This window comes from Falco naumanni, chromosome 5 (genome assembly GCF_017639655.2).
Source record: "Falco naumanni isolate bFalNau1 chromosome 5, bFalNau1.pat, whole genome shotgun sequence".
Lineage (NCBI taxonomy): Eukaryota > Metazoa > Chordata > Aves > Falconiformes > Falconidae > Falco > Falco naumanni.
In genome coordinates, this window is record NC_054058.1 from 61692291 (window position 1) to 61715477 (window position 23187).

A 23187-nucleotide genomic window follows, 5' to 3' on the forward strand; every position below is an offset into this window, starting at 1 on the left:
TGCTTCCAAAAGGTAAGCTTTATAAAAGCAGACATTTGAAACCTCAATATTTAATAGTGTACTTCGCATTAAAACTCAGGTCTTCATTAGCAGACCTCAGATAATGTCCTCAAAAGTAACAGATTTAGATTTACTTTCTTTTCCTTGTGCCCTGAACACCCAAGAAAACTCAGTTACTAATGGCTGACCTTTGGGTTTATCATAAGTCTTAGCTGAACCTTTTTGTCTAACTGGGTTAATTAGGTATTATGTTTTCTCTTTTTCACCTAAAGGTTTTGTAATGTCTAGTATTTTAGCTCCTACAGCTGCTTTCATTATGCAAGTAAAAAATCTCCTATGCAGAGCCACCTATTTTCACCAAATACGTACAAGCTAAATCGGTTTTGAAACTTCCATTCTTCTGTGAACACTAACCGCAATTGGCCAACAAGCTGGCGACCATTCCCCTTCCCCCAGTGATGGGGAAAGAGTGGATGATAGACATGTGTGCCTGCATAAACACTGTTCCTTAGGAAACAGCCTTTAAAAAAAATAATCACTTTTGGGGTCACATGTTAAAGCTTTGTACAACTGGGGGTTTGAGATGTGCTAAATCTTACATTCACTTGAATAGAACTAATCACTCAAATTGCATAAAGCTAAGGGCTTGTTTAAATCCTCACATGACTGATGACTAATGTTCAGTATTTAAAATCCTTTTGGAAGACAAAGGAACTGATTGTTTCATTAGAGCAGTCAACTTTCTAATGAATTTAAATCTCTATCGTTTAAAATATCTAAGCAGCATGACCTTGCTTTATTGATAGATTCTGCTTTTGTCCTGGAAAATTTTGCATACTAAATAACAAACCTTAGAAGCAAAATATTTTCAGTCTGAAAGTGACTTAAATGCCATGTTTTATGACAGGTATCGCATGAGGAAAAACAAAGATAAAAGCTCAAATTGTTGCTGCTCTATAGGTGCCCTGAATCTAAGAACTCTTTGACTTGATCTTAAACCTAACGGTCGCTGACAATTTATGTGGGTGTAAAGAACTGCCTGAATATGCCTCAGTGTACAATGCTAGAATTGAATACAAGGTTTAACACTTCATCTTCTCCAGCAGTTTACTAAACTTTGAAACTAAAAAAGCAATGTAGTTTGTATTGGTGAATCTCAAGGGGGTCCTGAGAGAGACTGTAAGCCTTCCAGGGAACTCATAGCTTTGTTCTCTTTATACCAGAAATCCAGCTGGGTTCTCCTTGTGACTGGGATAGCCAACAGAAGGCACACTATGGTGTCAACCCCAGATGCTTCACAATTAACTGTAGGAAAAGCCTCTCGCAGCCAGTACATCCCCACTGTCCCTCTCAAGCACTCCTTCAGAGTGCTGTAACCCACGCCACAGCTCGGGCAGCGAGCGACACGCACCGCACCGCATCGCACCCACCCCCCCGGCCCAGCACGGGCTGTGCCACCCGCCGGGTGCTGCGCCGCTATCCCGCAGCGGGCGTGCAGGCGCGCGGCCTCCCGCGGGCGGGCTCGCGCTCCCGGGGCGGGGCGGGGGAGGCAGCCGCGTGCCACTGGCGGGAAACCCCGCGCGAGCGGGTTCCAGCGCAGCAGCACTGAGCCCGCGTGCAGGCGGCGGGCGGCAGCTTCTGAGGGGGGTGGGGGGGGGACAACGCGCACGGAGCCTAAATGGCGCTCCGTCCCATTACATCAAAAGGAGAACGTGAGGCAATTATGTGTGCGGCGACAGTAACTCTTAGAAAATAAAACACAGCGCAAAACGGGGAGGGGGAAAGACAGGCTGAGCCCACGCCACCGTGCCAAGAAGGCCGAGAACTTTTACAAGAGGTCCGGCCCACCCCGTCTAACCTTCCCCAGCGCCTATCAATCCCCTCCAGCCGGTCGCAGGGGAGGCGCTCCCCGCCAGCGGGGAGGCGGCAGACACAGCTCCTCCAGAAGAAGCCGAAGAGACGGAGGCGCGGCCCCGCCGCCGTGCCGTGCCTTGCCAGCGACCCTCCGGCCTCCCCACCACCACCCCCGGCGCGGGGCGCTGCGCGTAGCCTCCGGCCCGCAGGAACCGAGGGCCGGCGCCTAGCGGAAGGATCCCGCTCCCCAGCCCGCCCAGCTCCGAGTTGCCGCAAAGCGCGGCTGGGCGGGCAAACTCTCTGTCGCGCCGCCGGAAGACGGCGCTGCGCTTTGCGGCCCGGCTGCCCCTGAGAAGAGGCTGGGAAGCCCCGTTCGGCCTTTTCCCGGTGCTGCGGCTGAGAGGAAGGTGGGTGTCCGGGGGCCTCACGGTCTCCGCCGCTCTGCTCGCGCCGTTTTCCCCGGCAGCGCTAACGCCTCCTCCCTCTCTCTTGCAGGAATCATGCCGGCCAAGGGTCCCCTGCAGAGCGTCCAGGTTTTCGGGCGGAAGGTGAGGCCAGGGCGCGGCGATCCGCGTCGTCTCCTGCTCGCTCTCGGGCTGGGCCGCGCCCCGTGGCCTTACGCGCTCGGGATCTCTTGGCCCCAGCTCGGGAGCAGTGGCGCCGGCCCCTCGCCAGGGCCGTGTGGCGGGGCTGGTGCGCGGGAGGGCCGGTGGTAGCGAGGCGTGCTCGGCAGCCTACGTGTCCCACTCCGTGGGTGCCGGAGCACGCCTTCTTCCTGGGGTCGGGCGGAAGCAAGGGGAAGGATTTGCTCTTTCGGGGAGCGGGCCCGGGCTCTCTGGGTTGGAGCTCTGCCCATTCTCTCAGGAGCGGCAGCCGCTCTCGTCCCCAGGCCTTACGGGCCTGGCTTGGCATTGCCGGTGTCCGAGAGTCACGTTACGAGGTAGTGGTGGGAACATAAATTTCGTACTGCTGGGAACCAATGGATCGAATAATTCTAGGTAACATGCCATTGTGAGAGGAAATGTGCCGCAAAAGTACCATCTTGAGGAATGGAGAGGGTATCTTTCCCTTATTTGTAACTAAATCCTATAACTTTATAGCATTTATAAACAAAATACAATTTTATTAAGTTTTAAGTGCCTTAACACTGGGTCAGTACCTGCGAAGGTAAGGACTGGCACTGTTTCATTTAGTGTGAGGTATTAATTTTGGGCATAAAACTGAGGTTTTTACATGTTAAAAAGAAATCTGCTTCACAGTGCTAGTGCAAAAATGAAATGCTGTACTAATACACATTTGGATTTTTAGAAAACAGCAACTGCTGTTGCCCACTGCAAGAGAGGAAATGGCCTCATTAAAGTGAATGGAAGACCTCTGGAAATGATTGAGCCCAGAACTCTGCAGTATAAAGTAAGTGTCCACCCAGCCTCCCCCCACTGCCTTGGATGTTAAAATATGTTTATACACATAATTGCTTGGGGGTGGAGAAGAGTTGTTTGCCTTACTGACACTACTGAATTTTTGGTTGTGTATTACTTGAAATGTAGATGTTGTTATGAAAATGCAGAAACCTGTCCTCCTGTGTTTGCCTTTTTGGGAAGGGTGGGATTTTTTCTTAACTAGATTCACGTATGTTAATGTAATTATGTGAAGTGTTTTCTGCACTTCGCTTTTTTTTTAAATTGAAATGGGTGACTCTGAGCCCTCCTTTTAAAAAGATTGCTTAGCACTTGAAATACCTGTTTGAGCTAAAACAGACTAGATAACTATGAAGTGTAATAAATAAGTGGAGAACTCGACCTACAAAATAAACGATTTATTTTTCCCATGTAGTTATGGCATTCACTGAAACTGTTCCCATGCACTTAATTCCTGTGTGCGTATGCTTTGCTATTAAGATTTCTGAAACTTAAAAAAAAAAAAATACCAAGACTTAAGTAAATTTGTTTTATAACAGTCCTAGTAGATGTCAAAGAACTCTGCAAAAGGTGTACTTAATTTGGGTGTGTACTTGTAAAATCAAGGCTTCATTTTTTAGAACGGGAAATAAGTACACCTATGGTAAAGCTACTACAAGCTCTAATCCTTGTTGTTTCTGATCACAAATTAATTTTCTTTCTGTATTTTGTTTCCCAGCTGCTTGAACCTGTCCTCCTCCTGGGGAAGGAACGGTTTGCTGGTGTTGACATCAGAGTCCGTGTAAAGGGTGGTGGTCATGTAGCACAAATCTATGGTATGAATTTTGTTGAGATCTCTGGTGTAGGCTAGAACAGGTCCAGCGACTGGTGGGTTGACCCTGGCTGGATGCCACGTGCCCACCACGCCACTCTCACTCCCTTTCTCTGCAGGAGAGGGGTGGATAAAATAAGATGGAAATAAATTCATGGGTCAAGATACAGACAGTTTAATAAAGCAAAAGCAAAGCCTGCATGTGGAAGCAAAGGAAAACAAAAGATTTATTCTCTACTTCCTATCAGCAGGTGATGTCCAGCCACTTCTTGGAAGGGCTTCAGTATGTGTAAGCGGTTGCTCCAGAAGACAAATGTAATAAAGAATCCTCATCCTTCCTCCTTTGTCTTAGCTTTTATCGCTGAGCAGATGTCGTATGGTATAAATATCTGTTTGGTCAGTCTGGGTCATCTGTCCTGGCTGTGTCTCCTCCCAAGATCTTGCCACCCCCAGCCTTTTGTGGAGGGAGGAATGTTGGAGAGACAGCCTTGATTGCTCAGCAGTAGCCAAGTAATAATGACATCTTTCTAGCTGCCAGTACAAAGCACAGCACTATGAGGGCTGCTATAGGCATCATTAACTCTGTCTCAGTCAGACTCAATACAGCCATGTATTTAAGAGGCTTGAATTTAGAATACTAACTTGCACATCTCAATGTTCTGATTCTGTTTCCACTGCACAAATGTCTTTTCTAAAGGCTTTATTGCTTATATTTTATGTGCAAAGCTGTGACATCCAAAGTAAGTTGAATGAAGTTAATGGATGGAATTTTGAGGAAAAGTGAGGAAGTAATCTTTGCAACTTGCAGTGTGACAGGGCAGTTCAATTGCAGCTAAGCATGAACATTTTGGGAGGGGAGAAAGGAATTTATTATTATAAACTATATATTTAGTTTTAAATTCCCATGTTGTTCAGAAGCATCTTTCAGCTGACGTGCAAAGCAAGGCAATTTTTTCCCCTTGGAGAGAAGATTGAGAACATACTTGCACTAGCTGTTGATAGAGGTGCTCTTTATGAAGGATGGTGTGTTCTGCTGTTTCGGTATAGGTTAGTGAAGTGGAGCTGAAGCTGTGTAAGAGGAGAGACTTGTTTCAGTCTCAAAGTTGATTGTGTTCATTTTCAGAAAATTCAGATTTTTGTCAACATCCTGATCTTGATATCCTGACATAACAGCCTGACAACACCTTTACAGTTCTTCCCATATTCCTTGTTTGAGTTCTGATTACTGTGCCTACAGGATTGTTTTACTGATACGTGCTAGAAGAACTGCTCATACCATCCTATTGTCCCTTTTGCCTTCTAAGTCTTGTCTTTGAACACAATGACTGATTTTATCCTTGCTGAGAAGTATAGATGCTTCAGAGAACTGTGTTTCTAAGGATTTTGAAAGTTGCCTGCTTGTAGGTAGAAGTTAGTACAGGGGAGAGAAGGTGATCAAGACTGCCCTTGTGCAATTCCTTGGCTAGCTGGCAGTTGTCAAATCAACAAGCGAAGTGTGGGTGGCCTCTTGGCACAGATTTCTTCACTTTCGCCAAAGTATAGATCACGTGGAGTATGTGGGAGGGGAGGTTGAGGGAAAGGACAATTTAGTAGAAAACAAGACAGCAAGTTTCTCAGAAACTGGCATTTTTAAATACGTTTATTTACTTACTGATCCATTTTATTTTTTTAATAGCTATCCGGCAAGCTATTTCCAAAGCATTGGTGGCTTACTATCAAAAATGTAAGTTGTTTTGATTGTTCTATTAGTCTTCAATGGAAATTTATGGCTTCTGTTAGTTGTGGTGCAAAAAATGTTAATATGGACTTACTCCACGTGAAACTTCTTAAACTGAAAGATTTTTACTTTTTTTTTTCCAAACAGATGTTGATGAAGCTTCCAAGAAAGAGATCAAGGATATTCTAATCCAGTATGATAGGACTCTGCTGGTTGCAGATCCTCGCCGTTGCGAATCCAAGAAATTTGGAGGACCTGGTGCTCGTGCGCGCTACCAGAAGTCTTACCGTTAAAATTGTTCTACAGTCATGTGATAGTCAATAAACATAAAGAGAATTTGATACATTTCAGGTTTCTAAATTGATTTTTTCTCTGTGTTATAATTGATATACAAATTGATGGGTATTAAAGTAAAATCAGAGGGTTGTTGGCAGTTCTCTTTTAACCCTTCATAGTAAGTAAGTCTAGATAGATCAGGTCTTGTGAATAAAGAAGAGCTTTCTCCTGTTGATGAATGTGTGGTTATTGGAACATAAAGAAGGCTTACATCCTGTTCTTTGTGGGTACGTGCAACAGTGTAGCAGTTAATTAAAGCAGAATTAAGTCTTTGCCTTTCTGGTCTAAAATGGGGACCTTTTTCAGTACCTGGATGGTCATTCTTTCAAGTGTTAGGAGCTGACATGAGCAGCCTGTGTTCTTTCCATGTGAAAACATCTGTCTCTGCCTGCTTACAGAATTGGTCTGTAATGCATGTGAGTGTAGTGCTAACTCCTAGCTGGTAACTTCTGTTCAGTGTGTTACATGGCTTCGGTGTGCTGACCTAGCACAATACAGCACATGAAGCATTTTTCCACATACGCTTCAGCACTGGCAGTTCATGTTCTTGCAAAGGACTTCTGTTTTTCTTGCATGTGTGTGCTCCTGAAATACCACACTGAGAGCAACGTTGTAAACACTACTATGGAAGGTTGTAAGTTACTCTGCATGAACTACATTAGTTTGTGCTTGCTTAATGGTGAAGAATTTACCCCCTTGAGACTAATGTAGTGCTGCAGTGGGGCACCTGTTTTACAGTTAGTATTTAAAGTTTATATTATCAAACCCAAGGTAATTATGGGGTGGGGGGAAGATTTATTGAACTCTTGCCATACCAGATAATGCAGAGACAGTTTGCTGGATTAGTGTGTCTAAACATAAGATTTTTTGTTTTGGTTTTTTTATTTATTATTTTAAACCAAACCAAATATATTCCTTTTCAAAATAGGATTTTGTAAATGCAAAGCAAAAAGGTTTTTGTGTTACAAATGAGATTGGGTCTAAAGATTCATTTTTCAACCACATGTTCATATAGTACAAATACAGAGGGGTGTAGACCTGGAGAAATGCATTAAGTTAAATGTGTATGTAAAAAAAATCCCTTTGGAAGCCACACGGTTGCTTATGTCATGAGCTAGATAAAGCAATTTGAAGGCCTTGGGGAAGTAGTTGAGAAAAATGTGGAATTGAAAATACAGTCTTCAAAGATCTAGCTAGGGGATGTGTGTATCAAACATTAAAAAGTTGAAGAAGCTCCAGTTGCTTATCCATTGGAACAATTTTTTTGTTCTGGAATTGATCTCCCAGGGACCAAAAATAAATAAATAAATAAAAAGAGTAGTAAAGTTCTGAGTAAGACATGGGAGGATGCAGCAACAAAAGGCTGTTGGAAAGACGGATTCTGTCCCTTGGAAGAGTTGCAAGTAAATTGTGGCCTTGGCTATGAGCTGACCCAACAGGCATGGGCACAGGGCTGAACTGTTGTTTCCTATTAAACCAGTCTGGAGAGGAACTGGAAGGGATGTTGGAGACAAAGCAGCTGAGAGCCTAGCTGTTCCTGTGTTGCTCTCTAAGCCTGGTATTTTTGTGTCTATTGTAACATTTGTGCCCCAATACTGGAATTGTTGTAGGAGCACCTTGACACTTGAGGCTTTTGTTGGGCTTTCTATTTACTAATGTATTTTCTCTCACTTGTTAAATTTCAGTGCACTCGGTCAACACAAAGTTAAGCCAGCTTCTTTTGTGAGTTGGGTTGGGGAATTGGAAAGAATAGTACAATTTTGCTCTTTTGCTCTAGTTTAGGAATATAGATGCTCATGGCTTTTTAAAAATGTGAATATTTGTTATGATGTATCTTGGCTTTTTCTGTAAAAGGGCATTTTAGGCATCTTCGCTGAAGTGTAGTTATTCAAGAGTTAAACACATAACTTGAACAAATTCTGAAAAGGAATTCTCCATCCACCTCCTATTTTGGCTGTCAGTGGCTGCTACAAAATACTGCATTATATGACCTGAATAAAAGCAGAACACTCTTATTCAAACCCCTCACACTCGCATTGAGGTGAGAGGACTGTTTTATATTCTATCACCAATTTACATACCAGGATTTTTTGTCTGACTCTTAAGTGAACAAGATGCTCTGTTCCAGACATTTGCTGTCTCTTTGGCAAGATGCATGGTTTGCTTCCCTCAGTCCCCCCTTTCTGCACCCTCAGATCTGACCCATTTCTCATCCAGTGAGTTCCTCAGTTTCTACCTTGTAGTAGAGCACTCACTAATTATTCTAGCTCTTGGGCTGCTGAAAACTGGGATGTTCTGCCTCCTAGCCTGACTTTCTAAGGAAAAGATGCTATCCAGGGCAAATTTTAAATTTGAATACTTGAATTCCTATGAGTTTTGTGAAAACTAGTGTCTTGATAGCTGTTAATTAGCTTCATTAGTTGTTTGGCTTGTGTGGTGGCTGAGAAGCAACAGCTTGCTCATTGCTTAGGAAATGTGTACTGGCCTGCCAGTTGGCACGTACACACCCTATGCCATGGCTTGTCCAGAACTTATTCTTGCCTAGCTGTTAGAGCAGTCGGGTGCAGGAAAAAAGAGAGGACACAAAGTTACTGTGGTGTGGCGCTCAGGGAGGCTGGGGGAGATGCGGTACCTGATGCCAGTAACTTCAGGGGTAGATTTCACAGTTCTGGGGAAACCTGATGTATCATTTTTGTCTGACCGCAGAACAGCTTGTAACAATTGGGGATTTTTGTTTTGCTGTGCTTTTATGGAGAGGCTGAAAATAAAACTTGCATTGCTACTAATACATCCAGAGATGATATCTGCATGTCATTTCTTCAACCAAAAGGCTCTTAGCATAATAAAAATGCTTTCTGAACTGAACTCTGGTCCTATAAAAATGCCCCATTAATCCTGTAGAGTGATGTCATCCCCACAGACTTGCTTTCTAAATGAGAAATGTTCGCGGCATCAGGCTGGTGTCTGCCTGGGTGGTTGAAGATTTTTATTCTAGACGGTTGCTTACTAATTACCCACTAGAGGGCTTAACTTCATTGGGGAAGCATAACTACCGTGAGGTTCGAAGGTGTAAGAAGAAAACCCGTTCATAAAACTGTTTCCTTTCCTGATTTCCTGATTCTGCAGGGATGCCAGTCAAACTCTTGTCATTGGACATCTGCTCTGGCACAGAGACAGAAAAATAGTGACAGTTTGATCTTCAGCCCCCTAGCAAAGTTCTTGAAAAGCTGTGGAGATGGTTCTTGGAAAAGAAGAAATACCCCTAATTGGGTCATATTGTCCAACTCTTTCATTAGTTTCACTGATACTAATCCTTAGAAAGATCAAAATGTGGCCTCACTTGAGTTCTTCATTGAAAATACCAGTTCAATGAAGGCTGGAGTGTGAGTAGCTCTAGAAAGTACCATGCTTCATTAATGGAGACAGTGGATCCAATTCCAAACTAGGGCAAGCTTGTTCTGGTGGCACTGAAGGTGGTTATTTTCTCACCCATTTATAATCCTGATAAACTGTGTAACCTGTATATAAAATTAAGTCCTCTCAAATGTTATGTTGGAATATTTGGGGCAAATTAATTTTAACTGTAATATACAAGTATATTGATATTGAAATGTTTCAATTTTATTTTAAAAGAAAAATCTATAACTTAAAAATGTAACACTAGCATTTTTTTGTGTGGACCAGTGTGTTCTGTGTTTGTTTTGTTACAAAAGTGATTATTTTCTAATGCATTTTTTCTGTTCAATTTTTCCAGAAGTTCCAATCCGTGCATATTCTACTACTTGTGTAGATAATGTGTGTTGTTGCCTCAAGATAATTTGATGCAATTTTCTTTTATGTCTTTCTTAATATAGTCCTCTGAGTTACAGTTCAGTGTACTTGGCTGAATAATTCTTTTTGCTTATTGGCTAACATCCTTAATGTGCTTGGGACTGTGCTATTTCCTACCCTACCCTGGGCAGAGCAGAGATATAGATATCCAGACCTAATGAAACCTATTGCTCCAAATCTTATGAAGTCCCTTTGCAGCTGATGAGGCTTGGCCTACTTTTTCAATATTAGAAGTTAAACAACTGTGAAATACTAACATGCACCAAATATTTCCTCAACTTTGAGATAGAAAAATTGTAAAACAACAACAACAAAAAAGGTTATTTTTGATAGTTTCTTTTAAACCAAACCAGTTCATTTATATTAATGGAAAGATTTATTTGTGAAGCTGCATATGAAGCATGGTGTGAAATACGGTCTTGAGGAAGGGAAGAATCCCATGTCAGATTTCTCAGAAGAGTTTGAAACAGTTTCTAAACCAGACAGCTTGAAAATAAGATAACATGGAGACTGGTAATGGAATTTAGAAGCTCCAATGCTTGAGTTCATCTCGGTTTGAGAACAATCTAAGGCATCGGCTTCTAGAAGTAGGTTTATGAGAGGGTGGAATGTTGAGTAGCCTCTAACACTTCCTGTAAGACAGGTGCCCAGAAGATAGTTCACAGTCTGTGAGTACAACTACATCAGGGTGTTAATTTGGATCAGGAACTTACTTGTTTTCCTTCTGCTGAGCCATATGGAGCAGATGAAACTAAGCCAGGAGATGCAGTCCAGCTGCAGATAAGCAGCCAGTCCCTGGGACCAGCCCATAGCTAGTCAGAAGTAAAAATATAGCTAAAAACCTCTTGAAATGTGAATGTCAGCTTCTTAGATCCAACAGTAATAAAAATAATTCTTAAGAAATACTCCAGGCACAGTATAGTATTACAACAAATATCAGTTTGCAATATGTATCCCTGGGCCATCAGTGATCCCAGACCTGCATGGTTGCTGGCTGCTGTGTGGACACAGGGTTTAGTCTTTGTGGCTGAAGAGGTTGAGTGTTTTCCCTTGCCTTCGCTTCTAGTCCAGCTGGGGAGTGGGGAAGAGAAAGAGAAAGGGCTAGAAGAAATGATGGGAGAAATTTTTACTTGAGAGAGGCCATCAACTTCTAAATTTTATTTTGGTCCAAACCCACCTTCTGTAGCATGCAGAGAGGGTCTCACAAAGCACATCCTAGGAAGAGTGGAGGGTTAGGCAAAAGGTGGGCTTTGCAAAATAAAGTGAGTAGTAACAGTTTCAATTAGCATTATGTGCCTTTAAAACTGTGGGGTTTAGTAATTCTGTTAATATTAGGATAAAGCAGGTAAGATTCTTCTATTTTAAAATATGATAATTATTAATTTTGGTGAAATGACATTTCTATATTTTCATGAAAAGTAGAAACAAAATCCATTGGCCCTGTTGAATTTCTCCATTTTGCTAATATGATTTTTTTCATGTTTTATTGAAACTGAAATATTATTATCCTCTGGGAATATATATCACATCTTCTGTGATATAAGCAAACTATACACAAAAATATATCTAAAATATTCTCAGAAGTCCAGGTGTATTATTTAATGGAAGTTAGCATCTCTCCTTTTAGAACAGGTAAGGAATATTAATATGTTAATCTTTAAACCCATCTAGTTACAATGTACACAAAATATACATATATTCATATATAATTTATATACACAAAATTTATATGTATATATACGTTATTGTAGGGTCTTGCAAAAATATTTCACTGTAATTAGCAGTAAAGGGCAGCACTCAGCGCAAGCCTGAAAGCACACAAAGGTGTGTGACAACTGAAGGAACTCTCAAACCATCAAGACATGGCAACATTTCTATGTCATTGTCTGCTATGTTATAAAGGGCTGATTCAATTCAACAGAGGAGTAATGCTCACAGGTCTAGTGAAAGTGTAACTAATACAGACTCTGCTGAGGAGTTACCATGCATTACTAATGAGAGACACGCAGCTAGAAAGTTGTATGCAACCTTGCAAAGCTCCTGAAGCTGTATGTAGCTACCAAGCTTGATGTCTCTTTTTCTTTTCCTTTTTTGCACTGCATTATTTTAAATAATGCATCCAATTATCTAACTTTTAACAGATTTAAACACGCTGTAGAAATACATAGTTCTAAGATGCCATCGTAATCAAAACCATTGATTTGGATAAATTCCCTATTACTAAGTTATACTGAAATGAACATTGTGGGAAAGCTCAGTTTAATGACACCATGGAGTATATTCTTGCTTCATTCACTGCTGTCCTCTTTGCAAGGTAAGAACTTTATTTCATTTTTGTAGTAATACTAACTTCTAAAACGATTTTTCTAAATATTTTAATATTACACCTACTACTTCTTCTATCACTATAAAGCAACTATTTTGACCCTTGCTGGAATTCGTAAATAAAAAAGCTTTTTTTTTAACACAAGTTATAAAAGTGTATGTCATCATTCTCTCCTACAGGTGTAGAAAGTAAAATATAGCTCTTTTTTTTTTAAGATACACTTTATGCCTGCATTTGTTACAAAACAATTTATTTAGGAATGAAATTGAAGTTTCTTGGCTTTCTTGTCATTATTGCCAGATCAGTAAGCATCTAATGATTTTCAGTGGGGTATGATTTTGTTTGAACAGGCTGCACCTGCAGTTTTTTTAAGCATTTTTAGAATGCTAGGGTAAATAATGGCTCATATCATTATAGAAATCATCCTATTTTCTATGTAATGCAAAAGGATCTTGCAGACAGTTTTCTTCCAGCAATTACAAAGATTTCTAAGGCAATATGAGAAAGAAGGGTTTGGAAGTTGTGTTTGTTTTTTGGTTTTTTGGTTTTTTGTTTGTTTGGTTTTTTTTTTGTTTTGGGTGTTTGTTTGTGGTTTTTTCACTTTTTCTTAAAGCACAGACTCTAGAGCATTTTAAATTATTTACAATTGAGTCTTACAAGTAACATTCAGAAAATTATTATAGGTAAACACCCTACAAGTTCAATTCTGGAAAGCTCTGAGCATGTCTTGTGTTTTATCAGTTTTGTTATGAGCCTCTGAAAAACTGTGGACTCTGCTCTTTTCCATGATAGCATGTACCAGAACTGAGACAATGGAAACTTTCAGGTGATGAGTACTTGAGAAAATCAGGAAGAAAAGCATGTAGCACTACATCTCTTGGCAACAGAAAAAGGTTGTGTAAAGATGCTCTGGAAAACTTAGGGTCATTAAAGAACAAAATTCAACAATATTGTTTTGAACTTGACAAACTGTCGTTTGCCAAGTGCAGAGAGAGACTGTAGAAAAAACATTTTCTTGATGACTTTTTCATCTACAGGATCTTATTGCAAGCTTTCGCTTTTGAGAAGAACGTCAAGGTAAGTGTTTATTCCTTATTTGTAAAGTCCTGCAGACAGAACAAAAATGAATGTGTGACGCAGTGCAGGTTAGAAAGTAAAACACAGCTTTCAATTCAACATGTAAAATGCCACGTACATGTACTTTGGATATAAAACACACTTTCAGAATGTTTACAACTCCTTTCAAAGAATTTACATAAAGGGCATGGGTCCTCTGTTTGAAAAATGGAGGTCCTTATGAAAAATGATACTTCTGTGGTCTAAAGAAAGCTTACAGGAATAATGGAATGGAACCAGCATGAGATCATGATTTCATGACTGGAAAAATACATTAAATGAGTATCCTTCTACAGTTCTAATTGCATGGTAAAATCCTAGTTGCTATTTGAAGCACAGAAAAGTAAGTGCTATACAGCCTTAAAATAAACATTTTCAATACAAGTTTTGATGTAGAAGCTGAAATCCAAACAAAACCCAAACTAGGGAATGTTCCTGATCCCACTGAATTAAATGGGAACTATGCTATCAATTTCAATGGAAGCATCCAGTCAGACGTAGCTTCAGATGTCTAATGACCACTAACACATCTAGTGAACACACATGCAAGTCAAATAATATGCCATCTTGGACTGTTGATAAAACTAAGTATGTTTTATAAGTTGATGCCTTTGTTTCTAAACTTAATCACAAATTTAAGTCAGCTACAGCTGGAGAGTCATCTCTTGCTATTAAAAGTACCATCACAGTATATTCAAACAACACTGGGGGAACTCGCAGCCACTCACACGCAGAGTCAAGTAAATATGAAGCTGCTTCACAATTTTGTATCCTGTCCTGTAAGCCTATTTTGCCTATTCACGTCTGCCCTGCAAGCTCCAGGTACCTCCCTGTCCAAGCAGAGACTGAAGCGCTGCCCTATTCTGTAAAGTGAGACCACGGAAAAAAAACAAAGAAAAGAAAAAAAAAATCATCTTTTTAAATGTTCACCCAAGAAAGACCTCTTTGATAAAGTGATGGTAATCAGAGAGAAACACTTCTCTCTGGGGAGCTGCTTGTTCAGGTTGCTCCAGGGACCTTTGATTATACAGGATCCTTTTTGTTTTCTTCCAGAAATGAGTTTAATGCAACTCGACAGAAAAGAGATCTTGTAACAGCCGAGGTAGGTTATACCTCCAAAAGCAGGAGGGAGGGGAAGCCCTCCCCGCTTTTCTGCTCTGGGCCCTTGCTGTCCTTACAAAGGAACCTTTGTGTGGAGCAGGGCCGGTAAAAGGAGGGCAGTGAGGAGGAGCAGCTGTTCCCTACCTGCTTGCCCCCCGCCTGAGCCTGTGGCCTCATGCCTTCACTCGCTCCCAGCAAAATGCCTCGTGGGTGACCCACCCTGACGAGCTAACTGATGCACGCCATGGCAAATAAAACCCCAATGCCTCTGTCTGTTGCGAGGGCGAACAGAATGGCCCAGAAAGCCGTTAGTGTGTGGTAAGAGGCACAATGGCGGCACCAGCAGCAAGGCTTTGTCCCGCACGTAGTGTGGTGGCTGCCCCGGCCCAGCCCTGGTTCCCACCACCCTGGCCCACCGCTGCCTCAGTGCTGCATCCCGGCAATGCTGTGCTGAAATTTAATAGTAAGTGGGGGAATCTTGTTCCCCCGCTGGCACACATCTTAGGCTACAGAGCCCAAGCAGGGCTTTGATAGGGGCAGTTTCCCCCCACGGTCTTGCTGGGAGCCTGCAGCTGACTGAGGGTGACTGTCTCCAAGTGCCTTTGAGATCTACTTGCCTCCTGACCGAATCAGAGGTAGCTGGAGTGAAATGCTGCACTGAGGTGAACTAAGCCTCTGAGGGAAACAGGCCCTCTGGACTGACGGTGTTCCAGGAGGGCCTTCAGCATGGAAGTGCTGTCACAGGAAGGGCGCTCCACCTCCTCAAAATCACGTAAAGGCCAAAAGCCACTTTCACGAGGAGGACGGCTCAGAGGAACTATCAAGGGAAATGGGTCTTGTTGCACAGGGAGGGAAAGGATCCTCTCTGGCTGTGACAGGCCATGGGGACAAGGAATAGCTTTGGTGTGGGGGTCTTCCAGGTGGTGATTTGATGAAGTCCATTTCAGGTTTATTTTAGACAGGTTGTGCTACTTGGATGCATCCCACAAAGTATTTCCAGCTGGAAAAGGGAGGTTTTTATGTCACTGTACAAGGCATTAGTGAGACTTAACCTAACCGGCTCCTTGTGCAGTGCCATTCACTTTGAGATCTGTTAGTTTGAACTCCAGACATGGAGAGTGACTGGCAGTAAGGAGGAAGAAAGAAATTAGCTTACAAGCTAAGACTTAAACAATTTGTTTTGCTTCAGCTTTGCAGCTGAAGGCTGGTGTATACATCAGTGGGAAGCACAGAAGGGTAACTGTTTTCTTGTAGAAGATCAGGGAGGCAATAAATAAAAACCACGGGGAAGAAAAGCAATTTAAGCAAAATGGCTAAGCTGTATAAAATCAAAGGATTTATACTGGCCATGAATAATTGTAAGAAGGAACTCTTCAGCTACCCAGCACTTCACCCTGGTAAACTTTCCAATCAGACTAGTGGGAGCAAAAACCCCAGAGTGCTTTCAGCCTGGAATGGGATCAGTTCTTGGAAGGGACAATGTGATGTGACAAGCTGCAGTAGCAGAGTGCTGGGTCAGACCCATGGCTTCCTTATAGTTTGATGCTCCCCAGTTCTTAAAAGAGGCAGGCAGCATATCAGGCAGATCCATCTCCTCTTTTGGGATGAACTGAAATGCAGTTCTGAAGGATTTCAAGGAGGACATGAAATCCATTGCAGCTGGAGTGGCCACAGTGGGACGATCAGGATACAGCACAGAGCATGAGTTAGGGAAGAAGATGAAATGGAGGGATATCACATCTTTGAGCTCTCCAACTATTGGTACTCGAAGTGAAAAGGGCGGGAGTGCTCTCTGTCCGCTCACACTTCCTTCCAAATGTAAATGCAAAAATTCCCAGCTGGAGCCTTCTTGGTTAATTGGCACTGGAGGGCATGGAGAGGAGGCCAGCAGTGATCCCACAGTGCAGCTGTATTCTTCCCCATCCCCCCAAGAGCTGTGCTTCTCCTCCCCATGGTGCTCATTGCTACAGTCACTGTCTTCCCCACTGTCCCAGGCTGCTGATCCATCCTGCAGAACCTGCAGCTGTTCCATGTGCTGGCCAAGCCGCAAATTACTGTACTGTATTAAAAGTCCCAACCCAATGTTGGGCTGCAAGGCCTCAGGCTTATATTGGCTCATGTGTAAAGCACAAACACCTTGATTTTGCTTTTATGTTTCTCTGACAGATTCAAGCTGCCTCTCCTCGGTTGCATCTTCATGGGACCTTGACACGGAGTCCACCAGGAGGTCAGTGCTCCTCACCTGCAGGAGGAGAGATGGTCCATGAAAATACTGCCTTTGTACTAACTATCCTGTGTTACCATAGGTTGTGGAAGTCCTCCTCATTATGTCCCCTACAAAGCCCTGCCTTATCTTATTTTCTCATTTTATCTATGTTAAACCAGGGAAAATTGCTGTTAAAATTTTACTTTCAAAATAATGCCTTACAACCGAGCCTGAACAGCTAACTAAGCCAATTCTTTGATTTTTAGAAAAAAAGTTCAATTCCATTGTAGTTTTTATTTTCTGTCACTTTTTCTGGCCTTGGCAAAGGATGTAAGTATGTCTGAGGGGCATGTAACTGGTTATGCAAAGGGACAGAGGTGCTCAGGCAATGAGCATGCAGCTGCTTCTGAAGGGTTTTAAGCATTGTACAAACACATAAAGCAGGTCCAAGTCAGAAGCTGTTTTGCAGAAAAGTTCCTTGTATGTAACCAAACTTTGATACCCTTCTTGGAAAATACATATACCTGGATAGGTGCTTTCTGTTGTGGTTTTCCATGTAAATGATTGTATGTAATTTTAAAGTTCACAGTTCTAACAACAACAAATAAGTTTTCTGCATTAGTGCTGTTCTATAAATAGTATTTTCTGCTTTGTCAGTAATTTCAGAGTATCTGTGTATATTTGGAAAGCAATTCTTAAATGGAAAAAAATCACAACTAAGCATGGAAAGAAGTTTTCATGGTGAAGGCTGACATTCGTATTCATTGGTAACTTCTGTGTGTACTTTACTCTAAAGGTCCTATTTTAATCCCATTTAATGTCACTAGCAGCTTTATCATGGCTTCATTGGGAGTGGAAGGGCCTGTTTATTTCATTTACTTCCTGCTTTTTGCGATGTTTTCTTTTTGCGATGTTTTTTAAATCTCTGTCAGTAAGATTGCAAGCATTTGTATCTAGGGTTTTAATCCTCCCCCAGGAAGGAAAGTAACTATCTGCAAAACCTGATGAAATTTTGGTTTGGAACTATCTTTCTTCTCTTTTGGGGTAGTATGGTTTAGACCCCCTCAGTGAATGATTACTAGATGACAGTGAGGTCTTAGCTTCCAAACAGACTATAAAACCCTTTAATGAAACTGCTTTTGGAAACAATTACTAATTATAACATGAAACAAGCCATTCCCATGGAATCTTGCCTCTGACTCCAGTCACCTCTTAAGCAGAAATAACCTTTTAACTGACTTTTTTTAGCATGAGGGGAAGATTATTTATACTTGGTTTTGACTCTGTAAATTATATATTCTGGATTGTTCATAAGCTGAACGTACCCTTTGCTGTAATGCTTAGAAGGGAGGAGGTGAACATATGTATAAATTGTGCTGAGTTTAGTCAATTAGAATAATTGTGTCCTGTATATTTTGAGATCAGCGGGACTGGGATTTGGTTTCTTTACATGGGAACTTGACCTTTTGTTTGCTGGGAGGAGGCTGACCTTTTGCTCCTTTGTTAGTTTACAAGTCTCAAACCAAACGAGAGAGAACCTTGCTTGTCTTTTAACCAAAGAACGCAAAGGATAAAATCAAGTAAATATTAAAAACTGGAGATTCTTGTTGGTTAATTTTCTTAGCTAATATAGCTGCTTATGATTTAACGATAAACAGATCTAATGTGGATCTCAGCCTGTTTGCAAAATACTGTGTCTACCAAAAGGCTGTTATGCTTGCTTGCAGGTTCATGTCCTCAGGATTGCCTTAATGGAGCAGCCTGCACAGAGGCAGGTGACTGTGACTGTCAGTTATTTCAGGCTCAAGGAAGCAGGTGTCAAATAGGTAAGCTTTGGGCCAAAAGAGGCAAGTTTCAGCTTCAAGTGAGATTTAAGGTACAGGTTTTTAAGCCAATATTGTTAACAACATATTTGTGATTCCTCTTTAGTAGGAATGTCATTCCACTAGTATCCAAAAGGATTAAAATAATATGCATTAGGGATATGTACAGGGTGACATCAGGAATGTCTACATTTTAGCACTTAGGATGTAATGATACATAGATACCATAACAGATAGATCACTGTCTAGTACATAAGTAGCTAGCCAGCTTTTTATTAGTTAGCTGAACAACTGAGAAGTTACTGCATTTTTCTAACATTGACTTATTGCAAATAAAATTATCAACTATTTCAATGCACTGGTTTCTGGAATCTGCTGTCTGTAGGAATCAACAAGAATTATCTTCCAGGATCTGCTGTAGACCTGAATCCCTTGCCTCTTCTTATAATTAAAATGTCTCCACTGAAGCAAACTAAAAACTTACAATGATTGCATGTCACTAAGACTGCAGCCTAAAGATTGAAGAAAAAGTACTGACTTTATTTAAAATTGAAGAAATAACGTTACCTTTTGTCCTTGCTGTGTATTTCCTTTGTAAACTCTTACCTCCCTTCTGAGCTCTTACTATGTAGATGCCTGTGACACCTGTCAATTTTTGATTACCATGCTTGTTGTAAACTGAAACTCAGTGTGTTCTCTCCAGTACCTAACACTGGTAAGGACCGAGATGGGATTTGCAAGTCATGGGGACAGTATCATTTTGAAACGTTTGATGGCATCTACTACTACTTCCCTGGAAATTGCTCCTATATTTTTGCAAAAGACTGCAGTACTCCAGAACCCCAATACACTGTTTGGGTAAGTAAGTGAGCATACGCCAGAAATAACACCCTGAGTATTCCTGTATTACAGGACTTATTTTTCGTCATAAGTAAAATAAGTAGAGAGAAAATAAATGGATCAAACTGTTGCATTGCTTAATTAAATATAAAACTATGCTGCTGGAAAATGTCTAAGCCTATGTGCAGTAACTCAAAACACTGATGAAATGATAATCAACAGTCAGTATGTTAAAAACAGTATTTCTTACTCCTAAAAACTGATCTCTGATCTCTTCTTTCTGGGAGCAAAAGTAGGTCTTAAAGCAGACCTTGGAAACTTCAATAAACTTTAGCTGTCAGATTGTAAAAAAATAGAGTTGCTAAGTAATGTGCAAACAACTATCACCTGCCTGATAGCTGGGCACCCAAGCGTACTGGGCCCCAGTTCACAGCTATCGGTGCACCATGGGGAGCTGCCTCCTTGGCCCACTGAAAACTCTGTGCCCTCTGGGGATTCGCATTCTAATTGTGGATTACTTCTATGTCATGCAGAGACGATTATCAGCTCAAAAGCCTTCATCTTGACCTATGTATGGAAAGCACTCTTTTTAGTAATTTCCTCAAATTGCTGAGTATCCATGGTTAATGACTTTGGGTCAGGGAGAGTTCAAACCTATAGCCTCTCTGAAGGAAGATGCCCTATTTATTAGGCTGTTGGTTACTGTGGGGAGGATACAAGCTCATTATGTTACTTTTTACACAATGGTTGGGGTTTGATGCTGATAGGGCAGGGAAAAGAGGACAAGAGGGGTCCTAGTTCTAAGCCCTGGTGGTCACAGTGCTTGCAGGGGAAAAGGCAGACCTAGATGCTGATTTCTGCTCCAAGGACTAGTTTTCATATATAAACACATGACCTCCTCTCCCTCCAGATAACAGCATGTAATGAAGATAAATCTGCCATTAAAACTGCCATTCCTATTCACTCAGTTATAGACAGATACTGTTACATCTGACTTCCACCATTTTGTTTTAATTCTTCGGATTCTGTGTGCAGCTATAATCTTTCAGTAGTTTTCAGAAAATGCTGTAGAAGAGCCCAAAATTATATTACAATCTATAATCAGTATTCCTGTGGATTCCGGTTGCTCTGAAAAGGGACAAACTACCATTCAGTTGCTGGAACAAATACCGTGTTTTGCTGAAAACTGAAAATATTTACTCAGAAAAGTCATAGGTAATGTTGAAGCACTGCAGCCACTACAGGCTGGGCAATGGAGAGCCAAGAACCTTGACAAATCCTCACTTTACGGTCCTTCTGGCTTTAATAACCCACCTCTCTAGAGGAGGAGAAAACACAAGAATTATTTTGATTTTCCTTGATTGTTTACACAGAAACCACCTGCCAATGCTAGTAACATTTCTGATATCTTTATACATGTAAAAACTCTAATATTTTTCCTGGTTTGGTTTATTTCACTCAAAGAAACAGAAACTGTTTTTTACTTCCAGGATTGTCAGTTTAGGAATATTAATTTGAGTATATGTTAGCACTGTATATGTTTGCCAACAGATATTTTCTAAGAAAATTATAGCTCTAGTTACTCTTACAGCCTCCATTACTATGTTGGCAAAATGTTTCCCAGTTACTAATCTATTTAGCTTCACAGCACTATCAAGTAAACTGGTAATGCAGCTCCCATCCTTCTCAGAGAATGGTAACACACACAGTCACAGGAGTCATATTTGAGCTATCTAAACTCTGTCTACTTTTTAATCTAAGGTTCACAGCATGTTCCCCTGCCTCCTCAGCGGTATTTAAAATCAGCTCACAGTCTTTTGCAGCGCTGCAGTCTAGGGCATCCCACAAGTTTGGGTGGCTCAGTGCCACTGAGATTAATGAAAGCTGTTGAAGTTTTGCTCAAGCCTTTGGAGAAGGTGTGTGCTAAAACTCAGACTATGTGAGTGTAATTTAAAACTGTATAGTAGTTAATCAGTTAGAGCATATGCACAGAAAGTTGGAGACCTATATCCCTATCATCTGTTAGAGTAAATTTGAACCCACAGTTTTCAAGTCCTGAGAGCATGCCCTGGCCAGCAAAAGCTGTGTGGTCCCTGGGGACAAGGACCTTCCTGCAGGAGTTGTGCTGTGCCATGCTGGGAATGCAAAGAAGGTCTGACTTCAGGGGTAGCCTCTTTTTTGCCAAACTATAGAAAGGAAGAGTGTTGGCTTATCATGCCTGTTACAAGGTCTGATTATACATTTTTAATGTGAGATCCACTTCACTGCCATAAGACTGTAGACATGCTGAGATAGGAGTTGCATGGTTTTCATTTCTGGACGCATGCCTGTGAGATCTGTTTTAACACCTCCCTCCAGCAGTAGGCAGTCATGGAAGTCATACATTGCCAATATTGAAGACACACAGTTAAATCTCTCTCTGGCTGACTGAAACTTCTATTTCTATTGCTGTATTCAAACTAGAGAATCTGATATATGATACAAAGCAATACCCTGGCTCACTATGCTATATATGTGTAATGGGGAAAGGCAGACTTCAGAAAGGCCTGCCCTTCTCCATTAGCAGGGCTGGAAAGCCAGTGTGAAATGGGTTTCAACAGATTCATGTAACTCAGATGCCTGCAGTAATCTGGGAGCACTCCAAAATCTCAACAAATCCTGAGTGGCTCAGGAAGGCATGTTGTAGTTCAGCTGGTGCCAGTCTCAACTGGCATGGAGAATGCTGGTATTATGATGAGGTTTTGTATTGTTTTGTAGCCCCCCCTTATAGATCAGACCTCTAGAAACAGGGCAAAAAGAGTGTTTCCTTAGTGCAAATAACAAGCTTCTACATTGGCAGTTATAAGCTAGCTCACTACACAGTGTCTCTGAAGTTCACCTACATAAAATACCTGAGTATTTCATCCAGTATTTAAACCACCACCTTGTGATGCTTTGTGCTATTTAACAGTTGTTGTATTTCCTAGTAGTATTGGGTAGCATGAACATTTAGTTTTGCGTATGTCCATAATTGTGAATTGTTAATATTCTAATTATTTATTTGTAAAGTTCTTTCAGTGATGGGTGCAAAGAAATGTAAAATATCATACATGAGTTTATGAAAAAAATGCATTAAATTATTGAGACCAAACATTTATTCTTATTGTGTGTATATTTTTCCCCTTTAAGGTTCATAACAGTCCTCACTGTTATGGTTCAGTATATACTTGTCAGAGGTCCATCAGCTTATTTTTTTCCAACCAAGAAATAATTATTTCAGGACATGAAGTAAGAAAAAGTGGAATCAGGTAAGTATTCTAATGGTAGGTTTTAACATTTTATTGCAAAAAGATAGTGTGGAGTTTGGGAAATTGGTGCTTTTTACGCCAGCGGAGAAAATAATTTGATATATATCTTTATTGATCCCTTGCTGTTTTCTATTGGGGCTGATAGATTTCTAGTGTGAACAGAGGTAGTAGTGTTGATGTAATACCTGAGTGAAGACAGCATACACTCCCCACATGAACCTGCTATTCAACTTCTCAGCTGTAACCTAATAATTACCCATCCCTACTTTGTATAGACTAAGTATGCATCAGACAGTTCTAGCTAATCCTTGGTGCATTCTGATACCGTTTTTGAACAAGGCAGTCATTATTTATTCTTGGTAGCTATACTTATGTAAGACATAATCTTCTTCTAGGCAAATCTCAATTGGTTGAATCAAGGATCTTAAGTCCTTTTTGTCCCTTTGGGGCAAAACCTTCACAGAACGCCTCTGAGGTACATCAAATCCCCGTATTTACCTTTTTTTTTTTTTTTAATAGGG

At 41.2% G+C, this 23187-nt stretch overlaps 2 protein-coding genes across 2 annotated transcripts in view; both read left to right on the plus strand.

The window, feature by feature from the left end:
• The first annotated feature begins 2128 nt into the window (after positions 1-2128).
• On the plus strand, positions 2129-6145 carry RPS16 (ribosomal protein S16). Its single transcript, XM_040595800.1, has 6 exons — positions 2129-2261; positions 2350-2402; positions 3163-3264; positions 3991-4087; positions 5759-5806; positions 5948-6145. Exons 2-6 carry the CDS (start codon positions 2355-2357, stop codon positions 6091-6093), a joined length of 441 nt encoding a protein of 146 aa, XP_040451734.1. The 5' UTR covers positions 2129-2261; positions 2350-2354; the 3' UTR covers positions 6094-6145.
• A 5775-nt stretch (positions 6146-11920) lies between these two features.
• The window catches only part of LOC121088726 (otogelin-like protein), a 101841-nt gene continuing 90574 nt past the window's right edge, over positions 11921-23187 (plus strand). Inside the window, exons 1-7 of the mRNA XM_040595215.1 lie at positions 11921-12281; positions 13331-13370; positions 14463-14511; positions 16677-16737; positions 18444-18542; positions 19243-19397; positions 22548-22666. Of these exons, the coding sequence (XP_040451149.1) occupies positions 12203-12281; positions 13331-13370; positions 14463-14511; positions 16677-16737; positions 18444-18542; positions 19243-19397; positions 22548-22666 (602 nt within the window). The 5' untranslated portion in view covers positions 11921-12202. The remainder of the gene's footprint in view (positions 12282-13330; positions 13371-14462; positions 14512-16676; positions 16738-18443; positions 18543-19242; positions 19398-22547; positions 22667-23187) is intronic.